Source organism: Aythya marila, assembly GCF_965140915.1.
Source record: "Aythya marila genome assembly, chromosome: 5".
NCBI lineage: Eukaryota > Metazoa > Chordata > Aves > Anseriformes > Anatidae > Aythya > Aythya marila.
Window position 1 is genome coordinate 41,103,011 of NC_139046.1, and position 17,639 is coordinate 41,120,649.

Here is a 17,639-nt window from a genome sequence, read left to right on the forward strand (position 1 = left end):
CTGTCAGATAAATTGCTCAAAATGACTTTTCATTAAGAAGGAAAGTTTAGGGGAAAAAACAGGTTCCAAGAAATAACTGTACTGCACATACATTTTTGAATACATCATCAGAATAAGAGCAACATTAATTTCTACCAGTTGTGTAATATGCACAATATTTTGTTTCTCTTTTAGGTTGAAGATTCGGAGACATATAATGATGTAGCTGCGGAGTGTGGGATGCTCACTGTGGTTGTTGTATCTCACTTACCCAAAGATGCTGCCATTGAATGGCACGTTATTGCTGTACTTGATGATCCACTTCAAAGAAAACATTTTGCAATGAAGATGTTATCAGAGGGCTTCCAAATTGATTGTGAATTTGTGGAGTCCAGTTCTGCATCTTGTGCTTCAATTTCTGTACGCCTGAGCTTGATTTCAGCATCTGCTTCTCAGCTAGATTTAGATGGACCTCTTTCTGACTTAGTTTCTGTGTTTAGACAAGCAGTTGAGAAACTTTCAGAAGACTGCAATGCAAGTCCTTTGTCTTTTAGAGCTTTCTTCAAGAAGGATGTCTTTGATGCTGGAGTACTACAAACAGGTAAGACTTCTGATAGAAAACATGTCATAATACTAAAATTAAGGTAATTTGGTTTAGTTCTGCAGAAGGTTTGATGGCAGCTGACCCTGATGTTGAGCAGGAGGTTGGACTAGATGATCTTCCAATCTGAGTTATTCTATGATTCTATAAAAAGAGAAAATGCTGAGAAATCTGGCAGCCTCAGGGTCTAACATAGGGTTCGTGAATCTTTTGCTTAAACATCTTTGAACAACAGTCCATTTGGTAGTCCATTTTTGTCCTGATCTAGAACTATGTTCAAATAACCACATCCCTTGTGCAGACAGGCACTCTTTTGAGACATATTGATGAAATATTAATGCTTTGAAACAAGGAAATGGTGTTCCACCCTCCATATAAGAGGGTGTCTGGTTTTGAACATGTGCTGGTTTCTGGTTATTAGTTAAGTAGACCTTGCTCACCAAAAAAATTACTGTTTTTTTTCCCAGTACTTAATTTTTCAAAATTTCATTCACTCACCAGGTAAAGAGAGTACAGGACAATAAATATAATGTTGCAACTATAAATTATTTCTTATGGTGTACATCTTTATTTTGGCCTATAATCAATTTGGGAAAACTAACATTACCCAAGAGCACAAAAGCTTCTTTTATCTGTCAGACATACCAAACTGGTAGACCATACTTGTATTGAAATCAGTAAGAGCTTTGCTATCAATTTGAGAAGGAACCAAATCATATCCTTAGTCTATATTTGTCTCAAATGTGCATGCACTTTAAAAATCCTTGCAGACCACAACTGATCCATATTAATTAGCTGACATAAATGTTAGCCCTCAAATAGTCTACTGTCCTATTTTTTTTCTTAACCTGCAGCAGTTTTTGAAGAAAATTCAACTTGACATTGTTTAATAGATTTAAAGTACAGGAATTGAAAGCTATAAAAATGTGGCATAGAGTAAGCATATTTAATCCAGGAAGCAAAGAATGAACATACAGTCTGACAGAATGTTGTTGTTTTTACTACAACTTGTTTAAGAGCTAAAAGGAAACCTGATAAAACATGTTTCTGGCATGGACTTAACATTATCATTTTGCCTGCTCCCTTTCTGATATTTCTCAGGCCATAAAATAATTACTTCCAAATAAACTTAATTTGCTTTATTAGATATATTGCTCAATATAATCTGTAAATTGTGTGCATGAAAATGTGATTCAGTTTGATTCCTGTTACACTAATAATGGCATAGATATAGAAAGTTGTTGTGATTTTCATATATTCATTCTGGTTGTGTTCAGTTCTCTCTACTGTCATAATAATTCCTGTCATTATAGTAATTTTATCATTATCTTCACTGGTAAGAGATACATCCTTGCAATCTGTAGAATATATAGAATACATTGAATGTAAAAGTAGCACTAATTCATTGATAAAGAATTTAAAAATAAATTTGGCTACTAAGGAAACACACATCCATAAAGTTCATGTTATAGGAAGAAGAAATGTGCTATTTGAAAATAATTTCTCATATTAAAACAGTTGCTGCTGAAGTGTCTTGATAGTTTCAGTTGAATATAATACATGAATATATGTACATGGCATGATTTTGAATAAGGAGACTAATTTAATGTATTGTTAAGACACAGATATATTTAAGCGTCCTGCTAATACATGTTCTTGGAGCCTCAAAAGGCAAATAGTGTCCAGTGTCCTCACCTTTCCAAAGGATGCAGTCTATTACTGAAATATATCCTTGACTGTCTTTTGTACTATTTTTAATGATATTTCACATAATTTAACTCACACATATGTATTAACTGTCAGCTAAATGAGCACTTTATAGTCTCCAAGATGTTCCCATGCATTTCACTATACCCTAGACAGCATACACAAGCAAGATAAAAATAATCTGTTTTGTCTTCATAGTCCTTATTGGCAGTATTTAGTTTTGTCTGTCAGAATAACTGCAGACGTGTCCTTTAGTATGCTTCACAGATGTAATATACCAGAAATAATATCACACCTTCTTTTGAATCTTACACTATTTTAATGTGCCCATAACATCAGCCTAAGGTACTGGGGATTATTAAACTCTGATGTCCACACTTTTTCCAGTTTTATTCCTATGCTCTTATTTAGCCGTTAAGTGGTCCTCAGGCTTCATTTACAGCAACCTGTTAACTTTTCAGCCTTCTCCCCAAATTTGGATTCAGTACCATGAGAGGAAAAATGGCGTGTTTTACATTACCCAGAACATTATTTTGTTGCCTGATTAGAATCAAAAATGTTTATTTTTTCTGATTCTAGGTGAGTTCAAATAAGCATGTTCTGCTTATGGCATACTTGTGTATGCATGAGTCTGACTGTGGAAAATCACAAAAGGAAACAGTTTTGGATTCCAAAATAGAACCGTTTTGTGTCTTTTCATTTCCAAGTGGCCTGAACTTGCTCATACCTGTCTCTGTAGAGGTACCATAAGATATTCTGAGTGTTTGGATGTCTCTTTATAATGATTTCTATTACCTCCAAAGGTTAGTTTCTGTTCTAGAGTATGTCCAATTGGGTATCACAAATAACTTCTGCTACTCATCAGATAGTTGATGTCCTTCAAAAACAGAGAAGCATTTTACTAGGACACAGAATAGACCAGAAGTGTTCTGATCTTGAAAATCTGAGGCCCAGTACATGAAGTTTTAAAAAATATTATTTCCTTGAGACAGCTGCCAAAACATAAATGTTATTGAGAGAGCAGTTTTTCAGTTGCATTTATTAATTCAGCTCAGGTAGTCCTGGTTGCTAACCATCTGTATGATGAGCCATTACTGACATGTCTGATCTCCAACATATGTTAGACACTGTTAATCCCACAAGTAGGTCTGTCCTTTTGGAGTTTTCAACTTGATCAGGTCCGTTGTCTGCTGGGGAAAGATAGTATTAATAACCTAGCAGGGGATGCTAGACACTGCTATTCAAATATATTTAATGTGAAGCACATCAGACAGATATATCTATAATGGAATAGATAGAAATTGTCATGCCTCAAAAGATCAGAGGGATCTTACTGCATTTCAGGTGGACTTCCATCATGTCATAAGATTAGTAAATAGTCTTCAAGAATTCTTGAAAGATCTTGAATTGCAATGTATTGTCTCTTCTAGCAAAAGCATGAGAAAGAAATAAGATATTTTTTTCTTATTAGAATTTAAAATCATTAGATTGAAAGGAAGGAATGATGCCACAGATCTTCTCAATTGAACTTCTGATGAGACGAGTGCTTTTTTGGTGAAAAAAAAAAAATAGAAAATTTATTTGAAACAGTCCAAATAAATTAGAGAAGCTAGTTTATTTGTATCTGACACAGTAAGATGAGAACCAAGAATATATGGTACCCTACATATTGTAGCAGGTTAATGGAAATTATTATTTTACATGTTACAGATGTCAAAAGAAGCTAAAGGTTTGTGATGCAAATTTGAGACAGATAGCTTTCTGTCATCCTAAGAGCAGATGTAAAGTTTTATTGAACGAAGTGTAGTACTGATGCTGAACTTTTCAGAGACAATCCCTCGTAACATACGAGAGCATTATGGGCACCATGCTGAGAACACAGAACGTGTAGAGGTAGGAGGATTAGATTAAGCTGACATATATACTTAGCAAGATGCTGTTAAGCCCTTAGAAGTCTTTAACATAAATTTGGCTATTTCTTTCTTATTCTCATTTAAATATACATTAATATAGACACGTCAGAATGATTGTCTATACCATCCGGTTGGCTAGATTATACTTCAGTATAGGGAACTTGAATGCTCATAAGTCATCCCATTATGATTTCACAAGCCTTGTTCACAGGATGTATGCAAAATAATTTTGAATATTTATTAGGGAGTAGAAAAGGTACTGCATTTACCAGAATGTCATATTACATAATCCCTCTATAATACTATAGAAAAAAAATGAAGAGTGAATATAAAAAGGCAGAAGAGAACAGGCATAGAAATACAGCCTTGTATCAGCATTAAAATTAATATGTAACTAGTTTAAAATGTGTCTGTACTCTGTAAATGCTTGGGACTAAAAGAATATTTTTACTTACGTGTTTATCAGCTTCAAGGATACTAAAATTATCTTAAATATATAACTTATATTATATGGTAACTGTAATTTAACTTAAATATATAACTTAAAAATAATTATAATACTGATCAAGTAGAGTTCAACTGGACTGTAGAAAATCTTAGTTTAAATGGGACTGTTTCTTCCGTGGAAACAGAAGCGCTGTTAGGCATCCATTTAGGAATCTTAGGAAACTACTAATATAGTAGTTTCCTGAAGTATGTGCAACATACTGCTTTTAAACTAAGTATTCCATTTATTAAAATACTGAATTATCTATACATTTTTCTAGAAGCTTTCCAAAGCACATGGTTCTAGTACTGTTAGATATAAGTTATGTAGCATAAATCTTAGGCAAGTGGAAGTACATCAAGTGAAGATAAAAATACACATTTTCTTAACAATGCATTTGCATGCACTGGGGGAAAAAAAAAAAAAAGGTACTTAAAAGAATGTTTTTAAAAAAAGTAAAGCTGAACTAATTACATTAATGGCCATGTAGTCAGTACCACTCAGAGGAAAACCAAATTTAGTCTATTTAATGAATTTTCTTGAATTACATAAGGCAAACCGCAGCCAAATCTGAATGATACTCAGTTACACAGTCAAGTAGTCTGTTTTCTCAAGGTTATTTAAAAAGTAGTATATTGAGGAAAACAAAAGGAAAGCAAGAACAGGCAGAGTTATCCAGAAGTGAACCAAGAGATGCAATGTTTTCAGTAACTACAAAAAGTTTCTGGACCTTTATCTCTCCAGTCATTCCCCAGAAACATTGGCAAGCAGCTCCAGTAGCAGCAGAGACTTCAGAGAAACATAAAGTAGTGTTGATCTTCTGTCTAGATCCCCAGCATTTCTGGTGCAATGATTCTTGTATACTCCCTCTGTTTTTCCCCTCATATTTTACTAGTCTCTTACTTGCTACTTTTGGTATACCAAAAATAAAGCAAATGATCTTATAGTATCAGACAGTCAGAGAATAAGAGAGGAGAATATGAAAACATCGTTTTCAATATTGCATCTCTCATCACACGTAGATCTTATCACAGACCTGATGCCTTCTCTTGTCCTCTTTTAGATGATAAAATTATTATGGCTGATTTGTTGGAGGGAGGAATTTAGTACAGATGTTACAGTTCTCTGTTTATGGAGATATAAGGGTTTCACTTTTTTAGTATGTAGGGAAAGTGACACTAAAGATTGTTCCAATCCAGAAGAGAATTCTAGGATTTGGGATTAGTTTTGTTTTTGCCATAATGTAGATCTATGTAACTTACTGAGTGAATTTCAGCATTTAAATGAATGGTAGCTCTCCACATGTGAGAAATAACATGAACACAAAAAAAAACAAACAACACATCCTGATCATTTCCAAGACCTTTCTTGTACCTGCAGAATGACACACCTCACAAATATAAATGTCCTTTCAGATCATCCAGTTCTCAAACTACAGCTTAGTTTCAGTTGTTGTAACATATAGTCTACTTTTCAGGCTCCGAATGATGACTTTTCCCTTTCCCTTAAAATATTTAAGAGTTTAATTCAATTCAATAAAAGGACATCTTTTCAACACTCAGCTATTAAGCACAATTTCTTACTTTATTTACAACAATGGAAAAGAGATGAATCCTACTTGCAAGTTCCTCTTGTTCATAGTAGTATGTCACCCAGATACTCCTGCTTACAATTCTCAAACATTCATAGGCTACTATCAAGTTCTTCTCCATACTCAGACATACAGATCTTGTTATATTAGACCAAAGTGTTCACAATCAACTCTTTATTTCATTAGACAGCTTTTTTTTTTTTTTTTTTTTTTTTTTTTTTTTTTTTTTCCCTATTCTTTGGACTTATTTTGGTATGTTACGATGTTTTAGGTAATATGTTGTGAAGAACAGAAGACATTTTTTTCTACATTTTTTATTAACTTGGAGAGCATTTATAATAGGCTACAAATTGAGATTAGAAAAAGAATTGATGTGACCAGCTTTGCAGTCTAATGATGTAGTTGTTGTGGCTAACGTAGATAATTTGGCCAAATAGAAATATTTTTAAAATATCATGTTGCTGTCTGAAGTACACTATAAAAATGAACTTGGTTTTCTACCAAGTCCTATTAATTTAAAATAAATAGAAGATCCAAGAATAGCTGCCTAACTGAAAGAAGAGGAAAATTCAAATTCTTCAGGTTTTCTGTTAAGAGAATAGAGAATTTGCCAGGTATTTGCCAGGTTCAAGCAGCAGACCTACGCTGCTGCTCAAAAAATAGAGAAAGAAAAAAGAAATGGTTAAATTAGTCATTGGAGAAATGAATCAGACTATCATACATGTATATATAAGCAATTAAGAAACACTGATGTGATTCATGAGTGTGTTTAAAATGACTTTTCAAAAGGGTAGAAGCAGCTAAATTTGGTCTTGGGCTACAAAGGTGGCTTTGTAATCTTGCTATTGCTACCCAAAGTATCCAGTCAAGGGACCTGATATATTAAATAACTCTTAACAAGCTGAAAGTTTTTGTATCTGTTTTCAAGGCTGTTACTGTACCTTCTACAAGTCACTGTGAAGGTCTCACATAAGATAATGGAGAAAGGATTTATTTGTCTTCTATCAAAAACTTGCAGATTTTATTTATTTTTTAATAGTAATATTGCATCTTGAATGAATTTGCATAGGAAAGTGTTTTATGCCTGTGAGGCAGTTTAAAATATATTAAATCCTACTTCAGGGCAACTGCCTTCTGTCCTTTAGGATGGGAAATTTGTTTTTTAAGAGCACAGATCTTAGACTGAGAAAAATTCAACCACTTGGTGCCAAGGCCAGGTAGAAAATCTAGAACACCTTCTTCTTCAAAGTAGAGAGCATGTGATATCTAAAGGCTATGTATGGCACAGCCATACATAAAAATCTTAGCTAAAACTTTAAAAGAAAGCAAGTTCTTTAATTGCTTGACCCCAAAATGATCTAGAATATACACTTTTTATCTTCAATACATAACACTAGAAATCTCTTGATAAGGTTGTTTTAAAGCTACCTGTGTACAACCTCACAATTCTTCCAAATTTCAGCTACTGAAATCTGCAATACATTTACAGGTTACACTTTGTTCCCTGTCATGTTTTCACATTGTATTGAAGTACTTCTGAGTTCTTAACCGAAGTAATTATTTGTGTGGACTTCTTAGTTTTCCTGTTGAAGATTTACATGCCATGACCAGTGGGACAAAATGGACCTGCCATAAAGCAGATGTTTTGCAGAAAAAGTCATAGATCATAAAGAAGAATTTCCTAAACTTGTTGATGTGTAAACCTGATTCACTTTCCTCCCTTAATCAGTTTAGAAGATAGAAGCAATTTTTTTTTTATGGTAATCCAGGCAGTGGCTTTGCTGCTTGATGCTATTTAATTAGTTATCTCAATAAACATTGGAATTTGCTAAAAACAGTAGGCTATAAGGTGAAGATCTTGAAAGAGTAGATGTAAAGAGTTTTTGATTACGGAATGAGAAACCAATATATTCTGTAATGAGTCAGAAGGGATAATTTTGGTAATTAGCTCTACAAGGAATCTGAACAGATTAACAGTCTTCTGGAAAACTGTTATCTTCTAGACAGGTGCAAGTATACATGGTCTGTCCATATATGCATACGTTTTTGTATATGCACCTAAAATGCATAAAGAGCAAGCGTCCTCCTACTACATCAAAATGAATTTTTTGAAACTTTGTTTAGTACTTTGTTGACAGAGAGCACCTATGAAAGTATCTTACAAAAATATCATCAAGCATTCAGTCATTGCCAAATTTGGATCATCTGGTATTTAATATATGAGGCATACATGCTCTGTCTGTCTATCCAGAAACCATTTATGACAAATTCAGTTTTTAATGACATGTCACAGATTATGATTTACAATTACATGAAAAGTTTTTCTCTGACACTGTTTAAACATGCCAACATTTTTGGTCTCATTTCTAGAGACCTCTAAGGAGTTCTATGGAACTGCCACTGGAAACTGGTCTGAAGGACACCACTGTATGATTATTGTCTAATTTTTAGACATAGCACAAATACGTCTTGTCTTGACAGAGAGGTTGTGGCTGTGCCCTCCCTGCCAGCCAGGCTGAACAGGGCTCTAAGCAACCTGGTCTAGTGTACCTTAGGTCCCTTCCAACCCAAGCCATTCTATGAGTCTATGAAATCAGTCCTCTGCTTAAAATGTTTTCAGCATGCATTTATGAAGGGGATAAAACCATACCATATTACATTACATTACATATTACATTACAATACCATAAAAGTATTGTAATTTTCTTCAACCACTTCCCACCCATTTAACAGGTTGGGGCCTTGGGTTGATTTATTTTTGTTGTTGTTTTGTTTATCTGATATAATGCAGCTATTACAACAAGAAAAAGTGAAAAGTTTTTCTGTTTATGCCACATGCACTGTAACTTTTAAGGCTACAAAATAGCTGTAACTAACCATCAAAAGAAAGTATTTTGCCATTGTTGCAGTCAATCATTGGACAATGCATAATATATGCTCTCAATAGTCTGTTTCTTTTGAAACTTCTGGTGAATTTCAGTTTAAAATAGCATAAGGTTATTAGGTGTCATTGAGAAAATTGCTATCTTTAGAAAAAACAAGCTAGGATTTTTTTATTTTTATTTATTTTAATTTTTCCTTCTTTGGACTTCCCTCTGCTTTTACTTGTAAGGCATCAGATCTGCTATGTTAAAATCCAATTAATAGATCTAATTCATTGACACTTAGAGTACATTAATAACATAGTCCCTTTAGGCACTTCTACTTACACATAAATCAACACTGGCTAATTGGAGAATAGGTAATTTTTGTACATCATAACAAATTAGAATATTCTTTCTCTTTCTTCTTATATCTGCATGGCAAGAGTGTAGCCAGCAGGTCGACTGAAGGAGCTGCCAATGGAATACCACTTCTATTCTTGTGGCATCCCAGAATGTGAGAAAGAGATCACCAAAATGGAGAAATTTCAGAGAAGAGCCACTAAAGTAAATGGTTAGAAGCATGACATATAAGAGATACGAGAAAAGGAACTGGCTTTGTTCCACTTAGGGAAGAAAAGGCTGGGGAGGAACCAAATGGCAGTTTTGCATTACCTAGACAGGTGTTGTCGACAAGGAGCCAGGCTTGTCTCAGAGATGCACAGACAATGGGCAGCAGTCACAAGGTGCAGCAGGAGAGATTCCAGTTGGACACAATTTTTTTCCACAAGAGCAGTGTGTGCTCATGCAAGCTGCCCAGAGAGGCTATGGAATCTCCACCTTGGAGGTTTCCAAAACCTGACTGCACAAGGCCCTCAGCAAACTGATCTAATGACAGAGAATCTTTCCAACCAAAAGTATTCTATGATATATTAAATCATAATTAATTGGTTGAAAATTTTACCAAAGATTCTGAAAAAAAAAAAAATCTTTTTTCTGTCACTAATACTGCATACTCTTGCAAAAGATAACTACCACTCCTAAGATAATAATTACTGAACCCAATAAGCAAGCTTTTCCTATTGTAGTCTATCTTTGAAAGAGAAGTGGTTCTTTGGTTCTTTGCTTTTTTTTTTTTTTGGTTTGTTTGTTTGTTTGTTTGTTTTTCTTTTTTTTAAACTCATTTCTCTTCAACATGCACTTTGGTCCTTTTTTCTTTCCATCGCCGTCCTTAACAGAACTCATACAAGTTCAGAATGAGAATTAACAATGGGCTGTGATCTCTCTGCAGTATTTCTTATGACAACATAAAACCAGTGTTTTTCCAGAGTCTAATTCATTTGATAATGATAAAGCCTGTTATGAAGTTGAATAATTTGTATCATCAGTAATGTCATGTCTTGAACTGGCAATTCAATTTAATCAAAAACAAAGTTATTTCCCTTTATCTAATATGTAATAGCAATATTGATGGAAAAAAAAAAAAAAAGTATATTCAAGATAACTGTTTCTGATACTTAGAGAATACTGAGTTGTCTTTATTCATCCTTCCAGTGATGTATTTTGGTAAGGTAAAAGTACATCAACTTTTCATAGAATCTGTTCCTTATAAAAAATGAAAACAAACAAACATAATGAAATAGCACCTCATTTACAATAAAGGAAACATTTTTTATTACAAAATCTATTCTCTAATTCTGTTTAGTACATGTTAATTCAGTATACTGGCTATTGGGTTGAAATTAGGCATAAGAATAAACAGTATCTCACCTGTTTTACCCTTAAGGATATCACCCATATGCTGGTGTTATAGATGTAAATCTATTTGAGATATACAAATTTATTTATTTATTTATTTATTTATTTTGTGGCACAGGAGTAAGCGACTTGGTAACTTCACACAAGATGGTAAAACTACAGAGCTTTATTTTTCCTGAAGTTCTTGGCTGAAATTACAGATACTCAGCAACCCTCAAAATGAGGCGCTGTTTAGAGGCAGCACTATAGTAAGACTAGGTAATGAAAATGTTGAAGAACAATAGTTCATTGAAATGCTTGCCTTGTTTCAGAAAGGGGTTTGAGATCAAATCTGTTTTGAGATTGCTCATCTATTGGGCATAACTACATAATTTTAGAATTGTCAAGGGATCTTATCGTTTCCAGACTTTTATGAAGAGTATGACTAATTGAACACAGCCTAAGGCATTTTCTACAATTAGATACATAAAGATAAATACGTTCTAATTTAGCTGATTGCTCTATTTTTTCTTTGCATTAACTACATAGAATGCACTTGGAATCCTCTTCTTTCATAAAATGTAGCGTAACATACCTGCTGTGATTTAATCAACTATTTTATTTGGGTTACTCAAATTATAACAGCTATATAAATAATCAGGATCTCTATCTTTAGATTAGGCCTTTCTACGTTTACTGTTCTTCTAAATTCAAATATTTTTGTGTGTGTGTGTGATTGTTTTTGGCTATTATGATAGTGTAAAACCTTTAAAAATTCAGTTATGGAACCCTCAGCTGTTTAATAATGCTTGTCATTTTTTGCTTAACTTGTTTGAAATACTTTATGTAGGAGTTTTGCACAATTTTTAAGCATATTAAGATTTCATTTTGAAAGGAAACTTGTTGGATAATACTTCCTGGCTCCAGAGATTAGTGCTACAATGCTTGCTCTACATTAAGTTTACCATATGATGCTGCTTAAAAAAAATGTCTTTGATGGGTATTAATTGGAAGGAACATTTTGGTGTTTGGTGTTAGGTGGGAGTTATTCTAAGCGGATTATAATGTTCTTTTACAATTTTTCCCTGTGTTCTTTATGTTTCACGTTTTATGAATATACTACAGACAGGCTGAAAAGGATCCCAGAACTTTTCAGCATATAAAGCATCCCCATTCAAAGTCAATAATTATACTAAAAAGACATTACCCATTCCAGGGTACACTGGTGTCATATTAAAGAATATTTGGTATAAGAGAGAGTATATTTTTAGCATTGAGTTGGCTAGGAAATCTCAAATAGTTATCTTAATTTAAAAATATCCAGTCAGTTCCTCCGACTATGCCATTTAAGAGAAAAAAAGCAAACAATACACTTTCTGGAAGACAGTAAGACTTACAAATAACTGCCACATGAAAGAAGAATGTAGGAAAACTTAATCTTTCTGACACGCAGATAAAAGTTGTCCAAGCATTGATGGAAGAGCATCAGACACCAGCCAGGAATAGCTATGGAACTAGAGGCAAGGCCTTTTGAACCAGAGTGATTCTACTGAGATTGCAGTCTCTAGTTCATCCAAAGAATGATCCTTATTCTGATATATCACACACCAAGACCCGTACAACAAGCCCAAATTTCAGAAAATAGTGAGAATGTGAACTCTGAAAATCAAGTCAATCTGAAGACCAAACATCATTTGCTACTGTTGTTTTGTCTTTTAGGTAAAATGAAATCCCAATCTATTGGAAATAATGGCAATTATGTTATTAACATAATTGCAAAATAATTTCAGAACAGCTGAAAGAATGAAACTTGAAGGCAGGCACAGTGAACAAATTACAACAAAACAATGTAAGAATCAAGAGGCAGCAGTCTAAAGTCTCTTGATCTGGAAAAAGGAGATGTGACATAAACCAGAATACAAGTATTATAATAAAGTAAAAGCTTCAGTTTTAAAAAATGTGTTGTTCTATGCTGAAAATATAGTTGGTAGCAGGAAACCATGCATACAGAAATTCACAGCATGGATTCTACTGGGTGTTATTTATTAAACTGGGAGCCACTAATATGTTTCTGTAGCCCAACTTCAGAAGAAAAATAGTAGCACAGAAACACAAGAAACTTGATAGGTCACACACAGTCCTCACACCAACCTAAACATACCACATCCTGTTGATTGTTGTTAATATTTTTAAAAGAACAGCTTTTTGTTAGCAGGAGGAAAAGAAGTATTCAAAGAGAAAACATCCCTTTTTTAGGCTCTTGATACAATGAAATACTTATGTGTCTTGTGAATTGATGCATCTTTCATTGCCATTGAGATCACTACATGGAGACAGTTGGACTCCATCTAAAGTAGAGATGTGGTAAGCAGCCAGAGTAGTGTATCTTTGCTGTAGGAGAGAAGTAGTACAGCTTTGCCTCAGAATCATGATTCCTAGCAAAATTAAAGTTTCTTCTGGAGAACTTCTGAAGCAATATGCAAGTCAGTGATTATGACTGTCATGCCTTGCATGGTAAAGTCCAAAGCTTGATTTTAATTTGTTTAGTGGGCTTTGTTCTGCAGAGGGTAGTCTCCTTTCATGTTGATTCTGTAATAAATGACTAAGTCCCAAATAGGGTTACAATCAATGTTTACAATTTATTAAATGAATAGAGGTAAACAAACAGTGCTGGGTGTGCCAGGAGTCTCTGCTCCACCAAGACGCACACGTGTTACATCAGGCGGCTGGTTTTATGCTCCTAGGCTAATACATATTCATCACCACTTTTGGAAAAGGCAGGGTTATTATAATTAGTTTCCTGGGACCTGAACCATCCCATGGACACATGCATATCAGTCTCCAGTGGTCCCTCTGGGGGTCACTCGTACTGAAGGCTCGTAGTTTTCCTCCCGGGCTTTGTCCTTTGGTCGTTCTTCAGCTTCCCCCCTCTCCTTATTTAGTAGTCTCTGGGCCAGATGTCAGAAAGTTGTGCCTTGTGCAATAGTCAGCAGTTATCTCAAAAAACTCTCCCCTATTCTCTTATCTCCCAGACCCGAGTCTCAAGGTTTACCCTTCAAACCCTTCATCAACACGAACTGCTAGACCATTCTTTTGCAAGATACAAGAACTATATACACTAACCACTCTTTCTCTTGGACGTGTGGTTATTTATACAAGGGTATGTAAGATAGAAGGTCACATTTCATTATGAGGCCCTAGCATTGTTCCACATTGACACGAATCAGGTGAACGTATTTCACAATTCCATGTTATTGTAAGATACATTTAAAAATTTGCCAAAATATAGCTTCAGTTGCTGATTTTTGGTGAAACTTTTCTGCATCATTCACGTAGCTCTGATAGCATCCTGACAACATAAGAGACCATAAAAACAGAAAATGATATAATCAGAGAGAAATGGCCTGCCTTCTTTACATCTCATCATACTGTTTTAACTAAGGTTTAAATGTAGACCCTTTATGGTTTTATTTAACATAAGTATTATGCTTTTCTTTTTACCTTTGTCTTGCTAAGGACAAATAAACTGGGTTTATTTTGTGTTTTCTGGATTTTTAATGTGTTCATCATTTGGTTAAGCAGGCTGTTAACACTTTAATTCTGAAGTTTTATGAAATTTCAGATATTTCCTCTTAAGCTGAAATTCAAACTCTGATTTTAGAGGCTATTTTAAGTTTCTAGTATTATTAAATCTGTCTTGAAGATGTTATATGTCATTCAGTTTTCAAGCAAAACATTTACATATAATTGGAGCCTGGCAAACTCATTTTGGCTTCTTCTTACTTCACAGTGTCTAGCATCTGAAGTGTTCTTTGTGTTCATGAAATAGACATAGGCAGTGGCAATTGCTGGTCAGGATTCTCCAAACTCATTTTCTAATATTCCAGAATTCTACTTTGGAGACACTTTATCAAATAACAGAAAATAATTTTTAGCCCTACACTTGTGGATCATGTACTCAACAAACTGTTTCTTTTCTATTATTCTGCTGTCCATTTCCCCACAGGAATCTCATGTTTTTCTTGCATAGTTTTTCTTGCGAGGGCTAGATTATATCAGAATGAAATAACTCTGCTTGATTTTCAAATAATTTCAAGGTAAATTGCAAGACTGGAAATAGATGGAATCTGCATCTGAAATGATTGGATTCAATATTAGAGCTCTTTCTAAAGTTCTTATGGAACTTTATCCATATTGTTCACATTTACTAAAAAGCAGGCTTGCAGATACACTGTAATCCTTAGCCAACATTTTGCACAACAATTACTGGTGTTCCTGCAGCAATAGTTGTTCCTTTTACTAGTATTTTTCTGTTTGCAAACTGACAATTCCATATTAGCTCATTTGATAAATGTTCTTTGACCAGATATGAATCTTTATCTCCTCCTAAAGGCCAAATATTTCCGCATGTTTTGAATTAATTGCATCAGCTTCATTAATCTGTTTCATGATCTTAAAGCTCCTAAGGGTGTTTTAATCTGGTGTTTGAGGTAACTTTCTTGATCAACCCCCAAGCTTCATCCTGTAGCTGTGAACTGGAGTTGACTAGTTCACTAGGTTGACTTAAAGCTTTTTGACTGTGATTGTTGTTGCTTGACTTCTTTATGGATCACAGATTTTATGTTAGATAAATCCTGTAAAAAGTCAAGTAATGAACAGGAAAGGAACAGAATTCATCTAAAATTTACTAAAGCCATTTGTTTTCCCTAAAAGCATAATCATGACCTTCTGCTTAAGTGGATGGAACTTGTAGCCACAGGGAACCTTTCACACAGATTTTATTGAAAGATTGAAGCTAAAATGAAAGGCCAAATGAAAGTTTATAGCCATTTTGTAGGATGTGGGCCAAAAAAAAAAAAAAAAGAAAATTACTACTGTAGTAAGTTCAAACTATTAGTAATTACAGAAATGTGGTCATCTTGCTCAGTGTTCTATCCATGGAGATATTGTTGAAAATTCATAAAATGTGTCATTAGTGACATTTCCAGGGTAGTGAACAATCTGCTGTAGCAAAGAATTACCTGCAAATAAAAATTCCACCATTCTGACTGTTTCTTATTAAGCATATTAATAATATGATGAACTTCCACTTTTATTCCTGAACTATTTCCTTAATAGTTATGTGTTTACGGATGAAATCTTTTTAATAAGTGACACCATTGTAGACATTGGTAGTCTACAATCAACTTTTATTTTTCTTTCTTATACATTCTCATTAAGCAAAAGGTTCTAAAATTCCAAGTTGTTTTTTTTTCCTCTTGTGCCTTCACATGGGTGTGTCTTGTTGGAATTTAGTAAGCAGTGTTTTTAGTAAATAAAAAGATACACCTAGCTATAGCATGTTTTTCTCTTTTGCTCCTCAGAAAGGAGTTTAGTATCATCACCTGTATTTTGTAGAAAAGGAGACAGAAAAGAGGTAGTGACTTGTTCAGGTTTTCTCAGTAACTTTGTGACAGAAATTGAACTTCTGAATCTCCTGAATTCTAGGCAATTTTTTTCTCCAGCCAACTCTCCTTCTACACAGGAGTGCAGATTCCAGAATGATTAAAGACATAAAAAGGAGATGATGTAAACAGGTGTAAATTAACATAGTTTATGAAAGCCTGAATTCACCTAATTCAGTGGTAAAATGTCCTTTGACTTTAATGGAGACAGGATTTTCTTCAGGTCAGACAATCTCTTTTAGAGAAAATGATGCCTTTTTTACACTCAGGTCTTTCAAATCTATTTTTTTTTTTTTTTTACTTTTTTTTTTTTTCTGTATACAGTTTGTGTTGCCACAGGATCTCTAATTAAACTTGGAACATAATTGCATAATGTGCTGTTGGCTTCTATTTCTTAACCAGACCTTTGAACCTTTCTTTGAATTCCTTTTGCTCTGAAAAAAAAAAATAATAGAAAAAAAGTATGTACTGATTGTTCTGAACAGCATTAAGCTTGTTTTTTATTACCATTATTCTGACATATCTAGATTTTTTGGGTTTGGTTCTTTTGTATTCTCGTTATATAAGGTAGTATTTTGTCTACTGATAACAAACTTCACTGTTAATTATAGTTCAGTGAAAAATATAATCATTGGATTAGTTATTGAAACTTGTATGTTTTGGACTTGAAACATGCGTGATTTCTGTTAAAAATTATTGATAGCTTTTAAGGTTGGCATGGTTTTATAAGACTTTAATTTTGCTAAGCAAGTAGGAAACTTAGTGATAGTTTGTGGATTAGTAATTAAATGTTTAGATGAAAAATATGGTTTACTCCTGACAGTTAAGCTTGTGCTACTGGCTGTGGCTATTTACCGTCTCTGCTCTGATTTTATTTGTTTCTTTTTCTTTAAAATTAAACTGAGCTTTTTTCTCCTAAATAATAGTGTGGTAGTGGGAAATGAGAGTTCACTGAGACATAGAAGACAAGAAAGAGAACTGGTGGCAAAATGAAAAAAAAAAAAAAAAAAAAGAAAAAGTAGTCAATGGGAAGGAATTTTTCTCAGTAACCAATTTCTTTAGAAGAGCCAGAGAAGAGCCACTTTGTTTTTCTTTTTTCCCCCTTAATGTTTGTAAGGTATAGAACAGCTGTAAGTAGTAAAGTCAATACAGGGAAGTGTCATACAATCCTAAAAGAATCTCTTACACAGTATATTGACACTACTTTAAACACAGTCACTCAGGAGGACAAATGCTTTCTTGAATTAATTATTTTTTTGAGGACTATATTCCTCCCTTCTGTCTCATCTGCTCATCACCTTCAGATAATTCTGACTTGT

General features: G+C 33.9%; 1 protein-coding gene across 3 annotated transcripts in view; it reads left to right on the top strand.

Annotated features, from left to right (window-relative positions):
* The window catches only part of DPH6 (diphthamine biosynthesis 6), a 205,771-nt gene that overhangs the window by 168,599 nt on the left and 19,533 nt on the right, over window positions 1-17,639 (top strand). For all 3 annotated transcript variants that reach the window (XM_082761122.1, XM_082761125.1, XM_082761124.1), the window contains one exon: window positions 175-580. In XM_082761122.1, coding sequence (XP_082617248.1) covers window positions 175-580 — 406 coding nt within the window. The remainder of the gene's footprint in view (window positions 1-174; window positions 581-17,639) is intronic.